The sequence below is a fragment of the Myiozetetes cayanensis genome, unplaced genomic scaffold (genome assembly GCF_022539395.1).
Source record: "Myiozetetes cayanensis isolate MyiCay16 unplaced genomic scaffold, myiCay2020 scf2-11, whole genome shotgun sequence".
Classification (NCBI taxonomy): domain Eukaryota; kingdom Metazoa; phylum Chordata; class Aves; order Passeriformes; family Tyrannidae; genus Myiozetetes; species Myiozetetes cayanensis.
Window position 1 is genome coordinate 16,267,139 of NW_026087411.1, and position 21,921 is coordinate 16,289,059.

At 41.9% G+C, this 21,921-nt stretch overlaps 1 protein-coding gene and 1 long non-coding RNA gene across 3 annotated transcripts in view; one reads left to right on the top strand and one right to left on the bottom strand.

The window, feature by feature from the left end:
- The window catches only part of WDR26 (WD repeat domain 26), a 28,141-nt gene extending 10,485 nt beyond the window's left edge, over nt 1–17,656 (bottom strand). Inside the window, exons 1-8 of one of the 2 annotated variants that reach the window (XM_050316266.1) lie at nt 17,191–17,656; nt 15,563–15,662; nt 15,390–15,446; nt 8,717–8,853; nt 8,024–8,121; nt 7,040–7,196; nt 5,260–5,316; nt 2,365–2,503 (exon numbers count right to left, since the gene is read on the bottom strand). In XM_050316266.1, the coding sequence (XP_050172223.1) occupies nt 2,365–2,503; nt 5,260–5,316; nt 7,040–7,196; nt 8,024–8,121; nt 8,717–8,853; nt 15,390–15,446; nt 15,563–15,662; nt 17,191–17,546 (1,101 nt within the window). In that variant the 5' untranslated portion in view covers nt 17,547–17,656. The remainder of the gene's footprint in view (nt 1–2,364; nt 2,504–5,259; nt 5,317–7,039; nt 7,197–8,023; nt 8,122–8,716; nt 8,854–15,389; nt 15,447–15,562; nt 15,663–17,190) is intronic. The other variant, XM_050316267.1, reaches the window with a different exon arrangement.
- Nucleotides 17,657–18,350: 694 nt separating this feature from the next.
- On the top strand, nt 18,351–21,634 carry LOC126640465 (uncharacterized). Its single transcript, XR_007629046.1, has 3 exons — nt 18,351–19,479; nt 19,729–19,874; nt 20,624–21,634. It is a non-coding gene; the product is annotated as an uncharacterized LOC126640465 (long non-coding RNA).
- Nucleotides 21,635–21,921: the final 287 nt, after the last annotated feature.

Here is a 21,921-nt window from a genome sequence, read left to right on the forward strand (position 1 = left end):
AATCTGCTTCCCACCCACCACCTAAAGAAATCTCAGAAGTTCTATCCCTTACATCATCCAAATTTTTGTTATGTGTAAGAAACAATTATTCAGGTATCAATTTAGGTCTGCAGTCGAGCTCCCTGGCTGAAAAGCCAAAAACCTGTCGACAGTTTTCAGAAAGTGCAGGAGATTTTTGTAAGGAGCAAGTTAAAGGAGAACTCTAAGAAAGAGAGATGCAAACTACGCAAGGTGATGCACCAAGTGTAGTTATCCTGTTTGCTCTAAAGATTCTGCCACACTGCGTAAGAGTCAAATGATGCATCAACACACAAACCAAGTTCACTCAAGACATTATTTAATGCTGTTGAGTCTGAGTAAGAACTTTGAAACTCACAAATGAAAATGGAAATAGAGCCATGGGTTAAGATACTTTAGACATGTAGGTGTGTCTTAGAAAAGAAATAAGAAATTCATGGTATGAAATGAAGAAAACACACTGAAGCAGTGTCATTACACTTCAAGAAGGGTGATGGAAAAAAGGGAGAAATGAAGGATTCTCATACACATGACCTGTGTGGAAAAACAAATACTGTTCATTTAAAACAGTCTTCTCCCATCACTCACCCAGACAGCGTTGAATAGATGTCTCCATGTAGTTTATATATGCAGATTAGAATAAATCTAAATACCTAAAGCCTTGAAAATCTGATTAAACTTACAGTTCAAAAGACATTCTCAACTGCTATAGGAAATGTGAGAAGAGTGCTCTGGCAAACATGAAAATGAATCATTTGAGTTATATGGCCTAGTGTTATTTAGACATCACCTACTTGAAAGGGTTTCAGTTTCTTTAAAAAAGAATTCAAAAAAAGAAGAAAAACTGATAAAACACTATAAAGCTGCTTTCCCACTAGATATTTAAGAGATTTGTTTCTTTAGCAACCGTGTTCAAACAGGTTAGCCTAAAAACACGCACAAAATATTTGTTTGCTTTTATTAGCCAGATATCAGCTAACGATCCACTGTAAGATGTGCTAAGCAAGATGTTTGGTATTAAAACCCATCAATATAAAAGGAAGACAAGTGTCTACAACCAAGTGATAAGTTAACAGCAAAAAACACTTGATCCTTAATTTACTTAGAATTACTGTTTGTTAAAAAAAATAACCAAAAACAATGAACAAAATACTGATACTTCCCAACTAAATAACAGAATTCAGCTCTGCTGCTATGCAGCTCTTGGCCCATCACACACTGCCCCCAGTAACACACAAACCACAGCAGTTCTTAAGCCTGAAAAAAACATGGCATTGCTGTTAGTCCACAGGCTACATATCAACTATGCACATGGGAGAGGGTTTTAAGTCCTTCCATCATTTTAATACCAAAAAGGACATAAGACTATATGGCCTCCTAACCTGAAATGGAATAATTAAGTTCAGCTCTCAAATCCTACTGAAAGTCAGAATGGATCTAAAAAACCTTTCGTCTTCTATTTTGCATACCAGGAACAGATGCGTTGTTAAAAAACTGTAAGAATCTCATTTCTGATAGTTTTCCAAAAATTAGCAACTTCAAATGTTGTGTGCATGTGTTCAAGTTCATTCGGTTTTCAATTGTTATGAAATACACTTTCATAATCATTTTTGAGTCAATTAAAAGAGACTTAGATTAAATTCGTCACTCAATCTTTTTAATTATGTAAGAATAGATATGGGTAGGAAAAACATATAAAATATCCTACAGCTACAAGATTTAAGAGAAATAGGGCCACATATTATCAAAACCTACAATTGCAGTCTGTAAGAAAATGGATGAGTATACTTCCACATGCCAGCATGTTTAGATCTTTGTCTCACAAAGTGGTATCCTGATACAACTTTTAGTTAGGCACATACCATCTTATTAGTCAGGGATAAAGTAATAAATGGATTTAAATACTCTATTGACTTCACCAAGTGTATTAGTAGCAGCGAGATAACAAAGGGGTTAGTCACATACAAAACACAGAAGGACTCTCAGGGTGACTTAGAAGAAAGGTTCCTCATTGCCATGCTCCTTCCACTCTCAACCAGTGCTTTGAGGCCTTCAAGCTGAGAATCTTCCCTGGAGGGCAACAGCAGGCTCTACCCTGTGGTACCAATTAGGAGTACACAAAGTTCCTGCCCCAAAGCTGCCATCAGGTTTACAAGTGTCCTCCTTCACTAATTTACACTGATCTGGATCTTTGGGCTTTTACATCCCAGGAAAATACCCTAGTCAAGGGAGCTACAGCACCTGTTAGCCTGTCCTGCAAGTGTCCTATGGTTTCATCCTAGCAAGAGAAAGTTGAGAGCGAGGGGAAAGACAAGTCCCACACATTTTAACACTTGGCACACTTACTGGATCAACCTGCCAAATAATAACAGTTGTGTCCTTAGATCCTGTTGCTAGTTTAGTGCCGTCGTTGGAGAACTTGCAGAACCACACTTCATTACAGTGCTCCGTTAGTATCTGCTGTGTATAGCACGGGAACTGTTTCCTGGGAAAAGAAGGGCAGGTATTTGCAGATTAATAAGCAAGCGGTAAAACATTTTTTGAAAGTCAAGCTAATAAAAAACCAAAACCAACCAAGCAAACACCTTATTTAAATGTAAGGCCACACAACTCAGAAAATTCCTCTATTAACAGCTGCTTCAAATAAGTACAGAATGAAGTGTCTTATCTGGTAGCCATCAAGTGATTGTAACTAAGTCTAAGAACACAGAACTATTCTTATCTCACTCACATAAACTGTTATGCTTTCATATAGCTTGGGATGAAACTGGACCTCGTTAAGAGGGCACCAGTACAGAAAATACTGAAGTCCAAGTCTCTTTAAACCCTAGGTGCAATGTTTCATTTACACATGAGGTCTCTGCAGGTATCTAACTCACTTTAATGTATCTTGTCCACTCTTTAGAAGTGATTATTCCATAAGAGTTTTCTTCTCGAATGTGGCCTCACAATAAGTTAGACGTTTCTTTGCCTTCACTTTGTGCCATTTTTCACTTTCTTTGCAGAGTACCACATACAGTATCTAAGCATAACTAACAAGATACTACTGAGCTTGAAAAGTTTAACTCACAAAAATCTACATTATTTTGTAAAATGTTGTGCTTATCAAACAAAATATTACATGATAAACTACTGAAGAGGAGTCAGAACATTCCTCTAGAGCTAATATTTAATATTCTAGTTACACACTGAGAAAAAGCTAACAGTCAAAATATTCAGTTAGGCAAAAACTGGAGACATATTTCATTTACATCTTGCCTGTGAGTTCTCAATTAAGTATTTCAGAGCTAAGATAAAACATAGGCTTTTACAGCAGATGTAATAGTGCAACAACTGCGAGTTCATTGGTCAGATGCACTAAATAATAGTCACACAGACATTTTTTTGAACTCCAGGAATCCTGAAGTGATTTAGTCTCAGGCTGAGTTTTTACGGCACCCAGTGCAAGAGGGCAACACAACTCTGATGGGACAGGATGCTACTAATGTAATGTCAGTCTCCTGGAATGTGCAGTTGTAACTTTAACTGGAGATAAACTGGTTTAAAAAAACCCCACAGAAACACAACATGTCCCCCCTCCCCAAAGGAAGAAAAACAAGCATCTCCCCCCCAAATCATGTGAACAGAAAACTTACTTCCTTCACATTTGTGTTTAGAAATACAGTTTGGTGGTAGCCAGTCTGACAGACACCTGAAAAATTACTTCTTACCTGAAGCTAGAAAAAGTTCTGCTTAATATAAGGTCTATACCTTCTCAGTAATTTTTTTTTTTTACTAGAAGGGGCTTCCTAGTCCATGACTAAAGACTGTCGAGCAGCACCAAACACCCACCCAGTCTTATTTCCTGTCTTATGGTGGGGGGGATAAACAAATTGTACATATACATATCTGCAGTTGGCTTCCTTGGGTATGTCTACTTACTTGTTTATAGAGAAACACAAGTGTGTTCTGCTCCTGCTTTAAGCTGACCAGGAACTGTCTAGTTGCCACTGGAAGAACACTGAACCCAAGGTAAAAAGCCCCACCCATGAAAGAAGACTTTGTTTTCCTTGAAGTCTACAGGGAAGTAGGCAAGCCCTTACACAGACATGAGCACCTACAGGAAGAGTGTTTCATTATTATTTAGCCATATTATAAGTTAATGTTTTTACTCAGAGCAACAACTTGCTCTAGAAGGCAAGTCTTTAACTGTAACTCATACAAAGTACAAGGGCCACACTTGTGTCCCAGGAAAGCCTTTTCAGCACACTTAATTTTAAAAACATACTCTATGGAACAACAGCTCTTGCATTTTAAAGCTTAAGAAAAGCAGCCAAGGTTTTGCAGACATGAAAAGTAAGCAATTATAATACTGGAGTACACAGTTCTTATAGTAAGATGGCCTTTATGTTCCTAAAAAGGGCAACAGTTGGTATAGCTGCTGGAGACACATCCCAATACTGCATTATGCTACTCACAACCCAGTCAGATCAGAGCATCCCCACAAAAAGTTCTCTTAACTAGAAGAACATACAACTCAGCAAGTCTGACTTCAAAGACAGCACAGCTACACTAAATAACCCTTCTGCAGAAGGAAATAGCAGCAGTCTTGAAATAAGAAACCACAACCAGTTGTCTAACAGTTTCTGGGTTTGGTAGTTAGATGCACAAAGGTTTATCTTTATCTTTTTTGAAGTCTTTCATTACAAAATGTTCTGTTCAGCACAAAAAACCTGAATCATGTTACATACTGAAATAAAGCATCTAATAAAGTTATCTGTTCTTGTATTACACAAGTTCAAAATTACAAGTAAATCACCAAACAGCTACCTTTGCACTCCCTGTACATACAATGAATGATTTATTCATCAACAAAAAAACAAACAAGAAAATCCCAGAATACCCAACAAGGCTGAAAGTTCTCAAAATCAAAAATTACCATCCCCAAGAACATCAGTTCTCTATTATCAAAATCTCAGGCACAATAAGATGAAATCCTTCGCCTTCACTCCCAGCAGTTTCTCACTCTCATCTCCCACTGTACAAAGGAAGTTTTAGTTACACATTTTACCTATTAGTGCAATTCAAGCATGCTTAATCAAAATACTGCGTTAAGTCCAAACCAGATTAGTTCCAACTAAAAAAGGGAAAGTTGTCAGTGTTCTATCATTTAAGTAGCACAGGACTTAAAATGTCTAAGCTATTAGACTACTGTTACTTCTGTCAGCTTCATCAAAATTTGGCTTCCACTGTCTAACTCACCTCAATATGCCCAAGCATGGCAGCACGTACAGCACACCACACACTGAACTCAGACCCCTGCAACAGGTAGGTACAATAGGTTGAGTTGAGAACAGAATGGAAGCCTTTATTTTCAAGTGGGCTTTCTGGGCACTTTTTTTGTTGGGGTTTTTGTTGTTGGTGGGTTGTGGGTTTTTTTAATTACAGTAATTGTGAGTATCTAGGTATGTGTATATATACCAAATATGCAAGTTTAGGAAGTACTGCTTTAGGTTAAAAACCCAAACAAACAAAACCCCAAACTATGGCCAAACTTTCATGTCAGCAAATAGATTCAGATGGGTGAAATTTAAGCCCAGATTTGTTGCATGCAGTAGCTTTTATATCTGGCTCTACTTAGTCCGACTTCAGTAAACCACACTTTTCACAGTCAGCTTGAATGCTCTTTGGGGTTTGATTAATCACATCAAACCCCTACAGAACACTCAGTACTATTTATGGACTTGTTTAAAGACTAAAATTAAATCTCTGTTAGTCTGATTTTAAGACTCACTTCTGAAGCCACAATACCAGTATATGATCACTTCCAATAGCTCTTAAAAGGGGCAACAGTCAAACGTCTGCACACACATACACACAAAGCTGCTGAAATAATGCAATGTAGCAAAACTGCAAGCTAAAAGATTTACATGAATACATGAAGTGCCAAAGATAATAATTTTAAAACCTTAAGATGGCTACAGTGAAGTGCTATGGAAGTTTGCATCTTTAAAAAGAGTTTCCAAGAAACACAAGAATGTAAGTCAAAGCAGCCAAGTTTATCAGTTCTTAATTAGCTTCATCAGATGAGCCAACCTTAACATGAAAACAATTTCCCTGTAAGCCCAAGTGTTAGCCTATTACATGAACAAACATAAAAGAGTATCCTATACAAGCTCACTTTCTAGGTGTTCTGCCCTTCATTCCCTCATTGCAGCATGCACAGCAGTTTCCCATAAAAGCTACACTGAGTTTTTAGGTCCTTAGCAGAGTTTTGCTGGGTGAAGAAAAACTGCTCAGATCAGCCATTTGTTAAAAACAAACATCCTCCTGCTTCATGTCTACTACAGTACAGCATTTTGAAGGTTCAGAAGCAGACTCCCTTTTGTTAACAGAAAAAACGTTACCCAGATAGTCTAAAGAGCCAATAGAAATGTGTAAGAGACATTCAATTCTTACTACTTCACAATTCTGAGAAAATAGTTCTTTATATTGCGCAAATTAGAAACATCTATTGCACATTTCTCCTCTGCTTTAACCTTTGTGTGTAAAAGCACCTGTGTCCCCTATTAAAAGTTATAGCTGAAAGCTGATTTCATAAAAGTATGCTTCTACAGGCTTTCTGCATTCCAGTAATCTTGAAGACAGAGTCTGGATAAATAACTTACTAGTGATTCTCCAGTGAAAAAACACAGCAATCATATGTTGATGCATAAATAGACTGGTTGTCCAAAATGACAAGAAACAGGTGGCTAAGGATTAGCCTAGTACTATCTTCTATTCATACCCATCTGATTAAAATTTTAAAGCTTTAGTCTGACCCCACTACTCCATGTTCAGGTACCAAAATTTCTCACACACACCTTCTCTACTCCCCACCTCCACCACTCCTGTAATGAAAACTGTCCCTTCCCAGTAAAATCCTGTTAAACCAGCTCAGAATAGTTCTCGTGTTCCTGCTAAGAGTAGGTACAATCAGATTACTTTAAAAGACAAAGAAAAGATACTGCTGCCCATCTTAGAAGTCACAAGGGTTTCTTACCTACTACAAACGTGATCTATTAGCAGCGAGACAGAATCTAGATTACTATCTAGTTTCGTATTATGATATAGGCACCGGTCCCGTTGTAGTTCCACAGCCTGACGGAGCAGGTTCTGTAAACGCCTTGGAGGAAGCATCACTGACGGGGGTAGGTAGGCTGTAGGGGAGTTATGAAGGACAATCAATCACATAAAAAAAAAAAAAAAAAAGACTTATCAAAAGCAAGTTACAACTAAGAGCATACTTTGATTTGAGTGTTTTTGGAAGAGACCTTAGTAGATAAAGTACACAGCTTGTTAAATTTACAGCTATACACCTGGAATTGGAAGCATGAACTCCTGGAAAGCAGAGCTGTATGCAAGGTGTTTGCAGTTACAGAACATGTTGTCGCGGTCAACAAGCACCATTTACACAAGCTACCTCGGTATTTAAAAACCTCAGTAAAATCATAAAGCACCAATATCAGCAGCGTTCACTTAAGGAATTACCTATTAACACTATGAAAACAAAGAATACCATGGGGTTTACAACTCTGATATACATATATAGTATTACAACAGCCACAAGAAAGAGAAAGGAGAAACTGTATTTCATAATGAAGTATGAGACCACTATCAACCAATACTAGTATCACTAGTGGTTTTAGGCCACACTTAAGTCTTCACCTCTCACTACAGCAGGCATTTGTAACATATACACACACACCCCTCCCCGAACCACACATTTAATCAGTAAGTTATACCGTCACTGCATGCAGCAGAGGTTAAGAAATAAGAGTTTCTATTGCAAATAGTTTATCAGAGACAGCAAAAGGTTAGGTACAGAAGACCAAAGGGTAAAGGCACCTAAAGGCATCCCCACTAACCAAGAAATACCAGAAAAGCAAACAACCAGCAAACACAGGTAAAGTCAATTCCCTGAGATATGTAAGATATATGGGATTTACAGAGGTGAGAAGAAATGCTAAACACTAGAACATCTTACTCTGGAGTTTGTCCAAAAGTTTAGATCTGGAAGCTGTTCCTTTCCCTTCCCACTCTGCTTTTGCACGCAAGTCATCTGCATGGCTACACATCAGGTACCTGTTTAAAAAAAGTGCACACACACCAACAGACCAAGTCTTTCTGGAATCATTCTTTTCACTTCTGAGCATGATATAGATCATCACATTCTTAATGAAACTGGAAACAGGTGATTTAAGCTTGAGACTGATAGGAAAAGGGGGAGGAAACTATTTCACAGGAAAACACACCTTTAGAACAAATGTCTACAAATTTGCCACAGAAAAAGAAAACAAAACACAAGCGATTTCAGAGAAAGTAGAAATAACTTCTTTTCGTCTAAGAACAAACCAGATTATATCCACCTACTTAATTCAATTATAAGGTAGTTGGCTAATAATTCTCAAGATCAGATGACCATCCATAGGTATGTATTCATTTGGGTTCTAGTAGTACAAAAGTAAATAATCATCAGGTTGTTTTCAAGCATCTGAAACAGAACACTGCCTACTGAATAGTATTCTTTACTCAGCATTTTATCACATCTCACCACAGCTTATTAATCAACAGGATAATAGCTTTAACACAGCTTGAGCCTTCTCAACGTCAGCTATCAAAAGCCACAGAATTCCTCAGAAAACTTCACTGCAAGGGCTCTCAAAGTCCAAACACTTACCCACTGAGGACATGAATGCGTTCTGTATTATATTTCAGAGGCGTCAGTTCACAGCGTAGAACCTGAAGTGCCTCCAGGACCTTGCCATCCTCCAGGTATTCCAGGTACTTCTGCTGCAGCAGCAAAAACTTCATCCTCTGACATGACAGAAAGCAGCAGTCAGGGGAAAAAGGTTGACTGAAGTTTCAGAAAACGTTTGAGCCTAAACAGAACAGTAGAAACCATTCTACTATGCCCTTCAGAAATACAGCTCTATGTAACGTTTCATTACTCAATTTCTTTTGCTGGGTTTTCAACAACATTGCAGCAATTAAGTTACCCGTGAATTTCCTTCCTGGCCAATGGGGCTCTAAGCATATTTTTATCTCATTCCTCAGATCCCCCCTACAACTTGTCTCATTTTTACTTGCTCTTTTTAGCCATCATTCTTCAAACCCTGAATTAGACAGGCTTTCCAACATAAGGTTCAGTCAAGGAAGTGCCCAAAATCAGCTATTCAACATATTTAAGACTGTATAACAGCACAGAACACAAAAGGCCAACTCAACAAGTTCTCACACTGCTTACATAGGAGCAGACAAGGATTGTTTGCATAGCTGCATAACATATAGCAATAACAAATTGACACTGCCTGAGGTTTTGTTTTGTAGTTCTACCTTGAGTTGTTTTCCTTGGGTGGTGTTTTCAGGATTACAGAAAAAAGTATAGTTTTCTATATTTAGGAATCACTTCACCTCTCTGAATTTAATCACTGTTATTTCATAGCGTTCCTTTCACCTTGCACAGTTTTTGGTTGTTTTCTGTTTCAGAAAAAATAATCAAGCCTACTATTTTAACAACAAATATCTGTGGATTAAAAAAAAAAAGGAAAATCAGGTATTAAATTACTATATATATAAAAAAAAAGTCCTAGAAATTTCTAACAGTAATTTAGTAGAAACACAGTTTGGTTGTTCCTGGATGAAACCAACTATCCTGTGTTTGCACATGTTCTTTACTGCTAGCCATTATCAGACAGAAATGACATTTCTGGTCCACAAAACTCACCAGGTTAAAAGAGGAAAATGCATGTGGCTTAGACATCTTGGTGACAAACAGCTTGGAGATTATGTGTAGCAAATCACATTCACTTTTCTAATGAATACACCACCAGTTCAATCACCAGTTTCCTTTGCTTTCATCAGACCTCAGGCACCTCACTATTTTCATGCTCATATTTGGTCAATGTTTACTTAGTTTCAAACACACTGCCAGCCTCCTTCAGCAGAGGATAATTGGGAAGTTTAAGATGTTCCTGTCCTATTAGAGCTCACATGAAACTAAGCCTTACTAGATGTAAAATCCAAAGTGGAAACATAAAGCATTTTCGTTTCCACAGCTCTTCAAAAGAAGGAAGTTTCCACATACAATGCTATTAACTTACCACACAGCTTTGTGAAGAATAAAACATGTCACAATAAAAATGATTTATGTTCAAACACGTCTGTAGTGCTCTGCTGTCCTGTACATGACAGGCAAACCCATATTACTCTCCCTATCCAGCTCTTTAGTTTATTTGAATTTGGAATTGTTAGACCACCACTGTACAGTTTTTCCAGGTGAGACAACACTTTTTGATGTTCTGACACGTGAAAAATCAAAAGAAAGATATCCCAATTATTTACAACCTCAGTGGTTGGCTCCATGCAGTAGGTCAGCAGACCTCACGCTGTTTGCTTATCTACCAGCAGCAGGAGGGATAAGAGTTTCCTCTACCAGCTGTGTACATGCTCACTAGGATGCCTGGAGATGCTCAGGTAGCAGTTCCAGACTATATTTCACTCCTCTTGGTCACCTCACGCTGATGATCAACACCAGATAAAAAGTAGCCTGACATTTCCAGTCTGTAATAAAAACTATAATCCCTCCACCTCTTCCTTCTCCATTCACTGTATATAATATTTATTAAATTTATATAATATTGCCATTAAACACGATAACCTACCTTATCTGTATCTAATTACTCTTTCTCCCTCCCTGCTTTTAGGACTTGGCACATTAATTTCATTTTGTTAGAGGAAAAAGTAAAAAGAGCAGAAAACACCAAAACATAGGGTTTATAACACCAGTCCCAACAACTCCATGGAATACTACCGTGCAGAATACTGTTGCCAAGTTATCCAAAGAGGTGTAATTTCAGTTTTGGGTTAGAAAATATAGTTTAAAAAAAAAAAAAAAGTCAATGCTATATATGACCTCAGCATTTCAAGAGTATAAAGGCCTCCAGAACAACACAGTACTACACACTTCATGCAGGAATCTACTGTTACCATAACAGTGAATTAGAATAAAAGATAAGTAGTTTGAAATTGTAATTTATTTACAGCAAAAGGCAGGCAATAAAGTGTTGATAGGAAAATTAAATTGATTTGCTAAGCTATTTGGATAACTGCTCCCAAACTTGCCCTACAGCATGCTCAAACAATGGCACGAATTTCCTTAAGGCAGAAGTCACACTCCAGTGACACCAAATTTCAAGTCATTTTTTAACTCAGGACACTCACTGCCTCCTACTTCTTTTTGTGCAACTAGTGACTTTACTGATGAAGAGTTCACTGAACAACTGAATTTTATCCTTATTTTCTCTCAACTACTTTATGCCCGACTAATAGTATTGTTAATTTCTTCCCAACACCACTTTCTCACTTGTTTATAAAATCTGCAACTGTAAAAAGCACAAACTCTGCTAATTACGTGGAACAGAATGAGTATAAAACTCATCTGCTGCAATGCATTCACAAGAGCAGCTCATTCTTTCTCCATATTCTCTAGTTCCTTACAAAGAAAGGGAATCAAGATTATCATAATCAAAATCGTACCATTATCATCTCAGTGTTTGCAATGGAAATTCAACACCATTACAGTCTTTACTACTGAACAATTTAAATTTGGACACCAGCATGGCTTAGCTTACAGCAAAGACTCTTCACCTTGAAGGACTCATGGAAGAGTCCATACAACAGCTTCAGCACTGCAGTCTGGCTGGTTTTGCTCAGTTATTATTACCTCATCCTGCATTTCAAATCTAAGAGAGGATGAGGATAAAGTGCATTACTTTGTTGTTTAGACAAGATAGTATATAAGTGTAGGTTGAACTCTGATTACCCTGGGGCAAAACCGAGACAGAGCTAACAGATTTACGGGGGGGAAGGGGGGTAGGGGGGCGGTGTGTGTTTGTTTTAATCTATGTATTATTAGCATCTTTCTTCAAACTGTAGCCTTTGATTACTAATAGGAATACTTAGTACTGCACTCCTTCATTTTCCGAACTGTTAGTAGGAAAACCCCTTCCAGAATGTTAAATTCTAGGAAGTCTGGCATGCACCACAATTCACCAGCACTAGGTAACCAAAGGTGAAAACCTCAGCAAACACAGTTGGAAGATAACAGGACAAGCACACTACCACAGTCAAGAAATAAGGCCATTTTGATCACTGGTTACAGTAGCGAGACTTCAGAAGTTTAATGATCAAAATGCGTAATAACCTAAGTTTAGGATTAGATTTTGGTGTTATTTTTGACCTGCATATTTTAACAACTTCACTACAGTTTTATTACCGTACTAAGAGTCCAAAGCAAGTGAGTAAACATTGCTGAAACAACTGTTCTTTGAAGTTAAACAGGTAACTAAAAGACATGCTGAAATTATCAGCTGCTGTTTCAAAACAAACACAATAGCTATCTACTTACAGCCTGCAGAACTAAGACCTCAATTTTCATTATCCTGTAGCCTTTTACGTTGACAGTCTTCTAAAACACTGATGAAAGCACTTAAAGCCAAACCAAAACTTAAATGTAAGATTTGATATGTAAAGGGCAGAAAATATTCTGGTCTACAGAATACAGAAAGGAATTTAACAAGGCTTCAACCATACCAAGTCCTGCCACATGGAAAGTGAGTAATTCCAATAGGGAACTGCCCTTAAGGCTTGTAGCAAGAGGGACACCATACAGGCAGGTGGAGCACTTTGCTCAAACAATACATAAATCACATTTTTTATTGTATTGGTTGCTGCAGACTGTATACCTCCAGAAAAAGCAAAGAAGACAGTTTGAAGGTACATTCTAGATGACTGTAAAGGAATAACCTCCAGGTTTCTTCCGTAGGTTGAATTAGTTACCCAAGATAGATGCCATAATATGTTTGAGTAGCCCTAAAACAAGCAAAACCTCAGGCTGGCTCGAAGTTGACATTTTCTAAGCGTTACTCAAGGAAAAACATCATGCTTGATCCAACCAAAGTTTTCCTACAGATTGTCTCAAGACATCTGTATCTTATATACTGGAAAAGTAAACATGACTAATCACATACTATATAACAACACTCAGTTGTGTTGACACAAATAGAAATAGAAAACTGTCCTGTGTGCTACCACACACCCCACATATCAACACACTGTTTCAAAGGTTTAAAAACTGAGATCAGCCATTTCACGTTTAGTGTTTTTACCTGTAGAACTTAAGAGTACTCTGCAGAAATAATAAAATTAAACGCGAGTGGAATTTTTAAAATACACACGTATCCCCTTCAGCGACCAGACCTTTCAAAAGCAGCTATTTATCCTGGTCACTTTGTCCAGGTCATATTAACCATAAGGGGAAAAAAAGGCCAACCAAACCACAAACCAAAAACAAACCACAAAACACACACCCTACTTTGTTAAGTACTCTGTGTCATCTAAACTTTTAGGCACCCATTCTTCTTGTACACACACATTTTTGAAACATCTAGTCATACAGCGTGAGTCACAAGTCAGGAGTCAGGAAACACAAAATCTACTTTTCTATTTAAGAGTTACCTGCAGCAGCATCTTGCTTGCACTTTCCCTGATCAACACATTTATCACCTTCATTAGCTCTGGCTTGACTGCGTTGGGATTACCTACAGAGCACAAAGCATCCCTCCTTACCTTACCTAAGGGTCTTTCATTAGTCTTCCAGCTGCTGATTACACTAATACCCACCCCAAACCTCAACCACGTACAGAAAAGCTGGACAGGGAGGGAGGCAGAGACAAGAGTGCACGCAATGGAATGCACACGAGCTCAACTTAACCTTGCAAATCACGTTGTCTTACTAAACATACACACATGTAAGACATTTAAAACTGTTACCTGTTTTAAATTATATGAAGTTTATATAAAGGAGAACAATGTAGAAAAAAAAATCAACCAGTTGATATTTGGTTCAGGTAAAGTTCAGTCTAAACCAAGTATTTTTATTGCATCAAGTTTTCTGGAAGCAATTAGGCATCAACATTAAAGAAGAGCACACTTTCAGAGCCCTCCAAAACAACAGAAGGAAAACATCCCCTTTTTCCTCAGATTCAGTTATCCAAAAAGTACAGTGCTGATGCTCAGCTAAACCTTGACTGACAGACATGCAAAACACTAATACTACTGCATAAACTTCACAGCTTCACACATCAGAAACAGGAGAAAATCTGTTTCAAATGACCATTCATATTCACGTACAGCAGTTTCATAATTTCAGTCTGCACAAATGACTGAAAGCTGCACGAAATATTCTGAACTACCTCAAGTCTGAGAAAAGAGAAAGTACTGGTCTAATTAGGAGGTGCTAAGCTTTGACTGAATTAATAGAAAAGAGTGCAAACTTCTGTCAAGTACCCTCTAATGTTTTGTTAAACATCTGTTTTCCTACTTCACTTCCTGTTCTCTCTTTCTCTCCCTCCCCCACCAGACAGGAAATTGTCTTGACAACAAATGAATCAGCTAGAAGTGGAACTAAGCAGCCATCAGCTGATTCCTCATTGTTTACAGTCACAGACACTTCAAAAAGCCTTGCTACTGTTCTCTTCCTAAGTGACCTTAGCTGTTCTAACTTCATTTCATTAAAATAAACGTTTAAACACAACAGAACAAGCTGTCTGAAGAGCCAAGTAATGATTTTCATCTTGAGATACAAAAATCAAAACAAGAAACACTTCACTCAAAGCAACTGAAATCATAACAACACATATTGTAATTGTCAAGTCACAGGATCTACCAACCTTCTATTTCTAGGTTTATCTTTTTTAAAAAAAGAAAAAAAAAAGCCAGCCAAAGAGAAAAAGCTCTAAATAAAATCCCAAACAGCAATACAAATGCATTTGCTCTTTAAAAGCCATCTGGAAAAGCAACAGTATTGTTCATGGTCTATAGCAGCCTCCATATTCTTGTAATGTGCTATTACAAAGCCAACTCCACATTAGTATTACTGCATTTTATTTCTGAACTTCTCTTCCCCCAAGAAAACTTAACTCCTATAAACACTAAGACTGTGAGAAGTATCTCAAGTATTCAAATTAGTATTCAACATAGGCAGTTTCTACAGAAACTGACCTATTTTAGGACAGTGACAGGATTTCTATTTTATCAGTTAGGTATGTTTAAGAGAGTTTAAACATTCAGTACACTAAATCTTAGCCCCAATACTTTTGGGCTGCCTATCTCACGTTCTAAAACAGAATAAAAAAGTTCAGATTAGTATGACGTTTGAGATAGCATGCAAGCAGCTTAAAGTAAACAAAAAGAAAACAAGAACTATGGACAACCAACTCCATAGTGAAAGATTACACCACTACAATTAGTTCAACTACACAGCTCTGAAAGAGTTCAAGTGTGCCTCTTACCACAATTGCATGCGGAGAATGCACTAAGGCCTTAAGTTCATTCAGGTCGTTCTCAGCCTGCAGAAATCGGCATAAGAAAAAAAAGAGTATATAAGGAGGGTGGATTTTGAATTCTCTCACAGATACTATAAATTTAAACAGTGGTTAATACAGTCCTATAAGCCCTACGTTACCTTATCCCATTCTCCTTCCATGACATGATTGCGGAATTTGGTAGCAGAAGGATGTTCTAAACGACATCCTGACTCTTGCATGAGGAGATCAACAGTCTGGCTGCAGGAGAGATACAGTGTAAAAAAACCCGACCAGTTTTACCCTCACAAATACACCGCCTGCCATGATAACAGTTTACCATATTTTAAAGTAAATTTAAGAAAACAAGAATACTATGACCAGATTCAGATGCTTGTTCAGAAAGAGGATCTCAGTTGCCTGAGACACATAAACAGCTACCTCTACCTAAAGCAAGTTGTCAATGAGCTTGAAAGCTTCGCTGAAGTACCATGAAGTCTGTGACTTACCAGCCACCACAAACAGCCATCCCTGCACAGAAGATAAACTTCATGAAGGAAGACACAGACTAGAAAGCTGTTAGCTACTGGCTGCTATCCCTGGCCCCCTCCCTGCCTCCCCCCCAATAAAAGAACACAGAAAGTGACAGGCCTAATTTTTTCTTCTTCCTCACATCTTAAAAGACTGGCTCCTTACTAAAAAATAAACAAACTCATGAACCTGTAGCCCTCCCCCTTTTATACTAAAAATAGCCTATTTACTGTGGTGTCGTCTATGAATAGTCACGAGTTGTCTGCTGCTGTAAACTTGCCTCTTGTGTCAGAGGCAATTTATTTATGTTATAAGTTCTTTATAGCTGATCCATTTCACAGTGTTTTGAAGACTTCTTTTGTGGTAGTTACATAAACACTTTACAGCACTTCTCTAGCCTCCTTCCAAAATTATGACACACTAGCTTTAGTTTTACTCACAAAGTGAGTGTTGTGATTAAAAACTTAAGACTTCCCCTACTCCACTGGGAAATTATTTTCCCTATTCTGACTTCAAGAAAGGGCCAACATATTCGTTTGTTGTTTACAAGTGAGATTATTACCACGAACACGTGTCCAGCAAAAATCTACAGAGGCCTTCACCATTTACAGGGCCAAAGGTTTTCAGAGTGAGACCAAACAGCCTCTTTAAGTGGCAGTTTACTTTATGCTCGCTTCCTGCGAGCTGACAAGCCAAATCTTGGAGCTCATCTGCGAAAAGCCGCCCCCCCACGCCCAGCTGCGGGCTCCATTATGTTTACCAGATAACTTCTCCCCACTGACACATTCGTATTGATCTACCCTTATCGGTGTGCAACTCGACTTCCATATTGCCATTCCTGGCAGGGGAAGCTCCCGGCCTGTCCCTTAGCAAAGACACCGGCCCAGGCTCGGAAAACACATCTCCGGCTCCATTTTTTTCCAGGAGCGGGCCTGCCCCACGGCTCTGTCTCACCCCGGGAACTGCTCTCCCCTCTTTGGGGACTACCAGGCTGCGACAGGGCACTTCTGGCCACCAAGCCCCGCTCCGGAGGTTTCTTTTCCCTCCCCTCGCCCCTGCTCCGGCCAGCCCATCCTCCGCGGGGACCCTCCCCGCGAACACGGTGAGGGGACGGGGGGGGGTGTGCGTGCGGGATTCTCCCGGCCCCGAGGGGACCCTTCGGTCGGTCGGGGCGCCCCGGCCAAGGAAGGAAGGACGGAAGGAGCCTCCCCTCTCGCCGCCCCGGCCGCGCTGCCCCTCGCCCACCGCGGCCACTTACTTGAGCCCCAGCCCGTGCAGGTGCTGCCCGATCAGCCGGATCACGTCCTCGTCGGACTGCGAGAGCCGCTTCTTCTTCTTCAGGGCGCTGCCGCCGCCGCCGCTCCCCCCCAGCTCGGCGGCGGCGGGGCCGGGCCCCCCGGCGGCGGGCACCCCGTTGTTAACGCCGAGCCCGCCGGGGCTGCCGCCGCCGGGGCCGCCGCTGTTGGCCGAGGGCAGCAGCCCGTTGGCGTGGGCCAGCTGGTCGCCGGCGGCCGTGCCCGCCGAGGCCTCGCCGTTCTGGGCGCCCAGGCAGCCCAGCTCCGGGCCCTGCGGCGGCGGCTGCTGCTGGCCCCCTCCCGCCCCGTTGGCCTGCATGGCGCTGCTGGCGATGCCGCCGCTGCTGCTGCTACTGCCTCTGAGCGGGGCGGCGGCGGGGGCGAGCCCGGCGGGCAGCGAGGGGGACTGGGACGAGGTGAGGCCTGCTCTGCCCGCGGACGCCCCGGGCTCTCCTGCTCCCTCCACCGCCGCCGCCGGGGAGGCCCGGGCTTTCTTCCGCGGGGGCGGGGAGGCTCCGCCGGTGTCCGAGTCGGAGGAGGAGGAAGCGGAGGCCAGAGTTTCCTCGCCGAGAGCGGCCGTGGTGGGAAGCCGGGGGGGCGAGGAGGGGAGGCGGCGGGGGCGAGGGGAGGCGGAGCGGGGCCCTGCGCCCGCCGGGGGTCCCGGAGGCAGCGCCGCCGCCCGCTCGGGGCTCCCTCTGGCGATGGCGGCCGCCGCTGCCCTGAGCCCCCGCCCGGCAGCCCCAGGCGCCCGGCCCGCTCCGCTCGCTGCCCGCCGGGTTTGTCTCCTCTCAGCCCAGATGCACCTAATGGAGTCCGGGCCGGGACGTCACAGGAAATTCCTGCACTGCCCCCTACACACACTTCCGCCGCCCGGGGCCGCGGTGGGCACGGCCCCACGGCTGCCGGGGGGCGGCGGCGGGGCGGCTCCCCGGGGGCACGGGGACGCCCCGCCGGCAGCGCCCGGGTGGCCGCCCGCCCGCCCGGGGTCTCCCGGCGCCTGTGCGGGTCGTGGGCGTCGTGCCCGAGGGGGTCCCGGGGGTCCCGGGCTTGTGCCCGGCGTGTCCCCGCGCCCGGCGGCCCTGGGTGGGGCGGGAGAGGGGCGAAGGCGGGCGGGCAGGGGGCGCGGGGGGCGCCCACAGCCCCGACGTGTCCCGGTGGGACCGGCCGTGCCTGTCACACCCGGTGCGGGTGACCGGGCACTTCCCCGGCGTCGGGTGATTTCCCGGTGCAATTTGGACGGGGACAAGTGGGTACAAATTGAAGGAGAGGAAATTTAGGTTAGGTGTTCTTAAGGAATTCTTTACTGTGAGGGTGGTGAGACACTGGCACGGGTTGCCCAGGAAGGTTGTGGGTGCCCCAGCTCTGGCAGTGTTCAAAGCCAGCTTGGATAAGGCCTTGAGCAGACGAGTCAAGTGGGAGGTGCCCCAGCCCCTGGCAGAGGGGGTTGGGACTAGATGATCTTTGGGGTCCCTTCCAGCTCAAGGTTCTGTGTTTGCGTTTTTTAAAAAAAAAAAGGAAATGCTCAACAAAATCACATCCTGGCATTGCCCAGGTTGGTTACTGGAGGTTTTCAGACCCACTGTTGATCTTGTCTGTTGCAGTCACTGCATGCACGGGCATGGAAAGAGGGGGTAAATGGCAGGTTTGCTGTAGATCTTTCAGAAATGTTGCGAGTTGGGGCAAATTTGTCAGGACAGGCTGTTGGAAGGCACTGGGAATTTTGGGGTCCCAGTCTCTGCACTGAGGTCTCCTTGCTGTCCTTCCTGTGTAATGGAAGGCAAACTCAAATCCTGAGCCAAGCCTCTGGTCAAAATTCGTGAGATGAGTGAAGTCTTCATCTTTAAGAATAGCATCTTGAAATAATACATTGTATGTTACTTGGTTTAGAGCCTGTAATTTTTATCTTTGGTATGCTCAAGCTTTTCTCCAAATCCCAAAGGGAAATAACAAAACTTTTTTTTTCTCAATGAAAGCTGAGATTAACATCTAATCATCTTCCCCTTCAGAGGCTTTTTTTTGAGGTTTTAGGAGCACCAACTTAGGTTAAACGAGGAAGTTTGGACAATAGTGTTTTCCTTTGAGTGGAACTCCGCAGAAGTCTGACTGAGGGAGACTGCGGGCCCAAGACCAGTGGAGAGGTCTGTGAAGGGACAAAATTCATGAAAGAATTGAAACCAGAGAAGGAGATGAGACCACGTGGAGGCCTGGCCAGTTGAAATAGATACCTTGGTTCTGTCTGGAGGCCTTAGAAGGTATTTGGTTGATAACAGCCAAAGCACTCTTACACCAGAGGGAGAGGTTGGAAAGATCTTTGTTGTTGACCTCTGCCTGTAGCATTAAATGCGGCTGTGGCATTAAATTCAACATTGATCTTCTGGAGAGGAAAATGTTGATTTTGTGTTCTTTAGTTCACCCGCCATCGCTGGAGAAGACAATGCTTGTGTTTTAGCCACTTCACCACTACTGTTTATCCCCTCATCCCTACTGCTTTGTCTTTTCAGCATTTCTGAGTTCTTCCTCAGTCCTCCTTCATCACTGAATCTGTTATTCAAAAGTTTGGGTAAAGATGACAGGAACAGTACAGAGAGCAGCACAGACCATGTGAAGGCACCTGAAAGTGAAAAGATCAAGACTAGGTTTCAGGAAGGTAAAGTTGCTCATCATCCTTTACTGCCCTGTGCCACAGTGTTTGCGGTGGAATGGGGAGGTAGAACCCCCTTCCTGCTGTACCAGTTGGTGCCACTGTCCCTCCAGCTGCTGGCCCTGCCACACTGCTCTCACACTGCCTGGAGAGCCTGGCCTTCCCTAGTTAGTCACTGCTTTTGCTACCTGCATGTGCCCTCCTGCTCCCACACACTAGTGCCTGTCTTGGTGAATCTGTGTAGAGTATGTCTGTGATACAAGAAATGCAGAATCCCTTTCTTGTAGGTGGGCAATGTGTATGGGCAAGTGGCCCTGTATACCCAGCTGTGGTAGAAAAGGGTCTCAGAGGGTTGCAGTTTCCCTCTCTCATTTCAATTAAATGCTCTCAAGGAGTAAGAGTAGTGCTTGGGACTGAAAAGAACCTAAAAGATAACCTTTAAGAGGTTAATTGTATTGAAAGTTCTCTCCCCTCACCCCACCCCTCACATACATATTCTCCATCCTTGTGGGAGGAGATATCCCAGCACAAACACAAAGAGCTGGAGGAAGAAACTCAGTATGGTTGGGATGGTACAGACCCTGGCTTGCCCAGAGAGGTGGTGGATTCACATCCCTGGAGGTTTTTAAGATGACGCTGGATGTGGCACTGAGTGCCATGATCTGGTAATCACAGTGGGGTTGGATCAAGGGTTGATGATCTCGGAGGTCTCTTCCAACCCAGTTAATTCTATGATTCTATGATTCCTATGCCAGGGAGAGCTGGATGAGACATCTGAAAGTTTCTTGGGATCCCAGGTGACATAAAGGTGTAGAAGGGGAATGATTCAGAATCCCACGTGTGAAGAGCATGCCTCAGCCAGATCCTAGCCCGTGTGTGTAAAGTTCCCGGAGGAGTTTCTGCTCCTGTCCTCCTTCGTCACCTATGGCTTTCCTAGTCATAGGGAAGAGCTTTTTCTTCCAGGCTTTTCCTAGTCACCAGGAGGGGATCTTGAGAGACAGGTGTGTGGCTAGCAGACTCCCTATGCTGCTGTAAGGAAATAGAGAATCGGGAAAGGGGTAATGGCACCATGCTTTGTCAGTCTTCTATCAGCTGAGCCCTGATTTGGATCCTGATTCTATTCCACACACGTATGAGAGAAGGCAGATTTAATAATCCAAATAAGTGTGCGGCTTTTTGAGCAATTAGACAAATGAACTGGTAAATACACTTGTGACAGATGACTCTATTATAATAACATAAGTATGCATTTGTCATATTTAGGCATCTTCAGAGTTTCCCAAAAGTAGAGAATAAATGGAACAATTCAGCTATAACAGGTGACAAACTTAAAAACACTCAGAAGACGAATTTTAAAGATGAATTTTGGCAAACTTAAATACAGTTGTTGTAATATCATCCAAGTTACTGAAGTAGAGGCATAATACATAACTATTCAGAATGTGTACAATTCTGACATAATTGTAATTCAAACAACTTCCTATAGTAGACAGCCACATCTTTAATTGAAAAATGCTGCAGAAACATTTCTTAGTTATTTTGGCAGTTTAGAAAACTGAAGAGACCCATCACTCCTTATCAAAAACAACCAGTGAACTGACCAATGTAGAACATGTTGAACGAGTGATATCTTTCAGTGTAAGAAAAATGTCTTGGAACATTCTAGACTAAATACAAATGTTTGAACAGCAAGAAACACTTCTATTTTCCAGGTTTGGAATGTTAAAAAAGAAAAAAACCCTTCAATTTGTCATTTATGGCCTGACTAGAACTAATAAAACTTAAACTAATTTATCTCTCTCTCTCTCTTTTTTTTTTTTTTCTTCTTCACCATTTTGCCCTAGAGGAGGATGGGTCAGAAAGTCCAGATTCTGAATAATAGGAAGATACTCTCTTTAAGGGCTTGGGTTATTTGATAATAACCGTATGAGGCTGCTTCAGTAGAGCTGAAATATTACAAAATATTAGAGAAAGTCCTGGAGAGATGGTTTAGCAGGCAAAGCTGCATGATGAAGGTAATTAGTCATTTGATTCCCTCCTATCGGGTATGTAT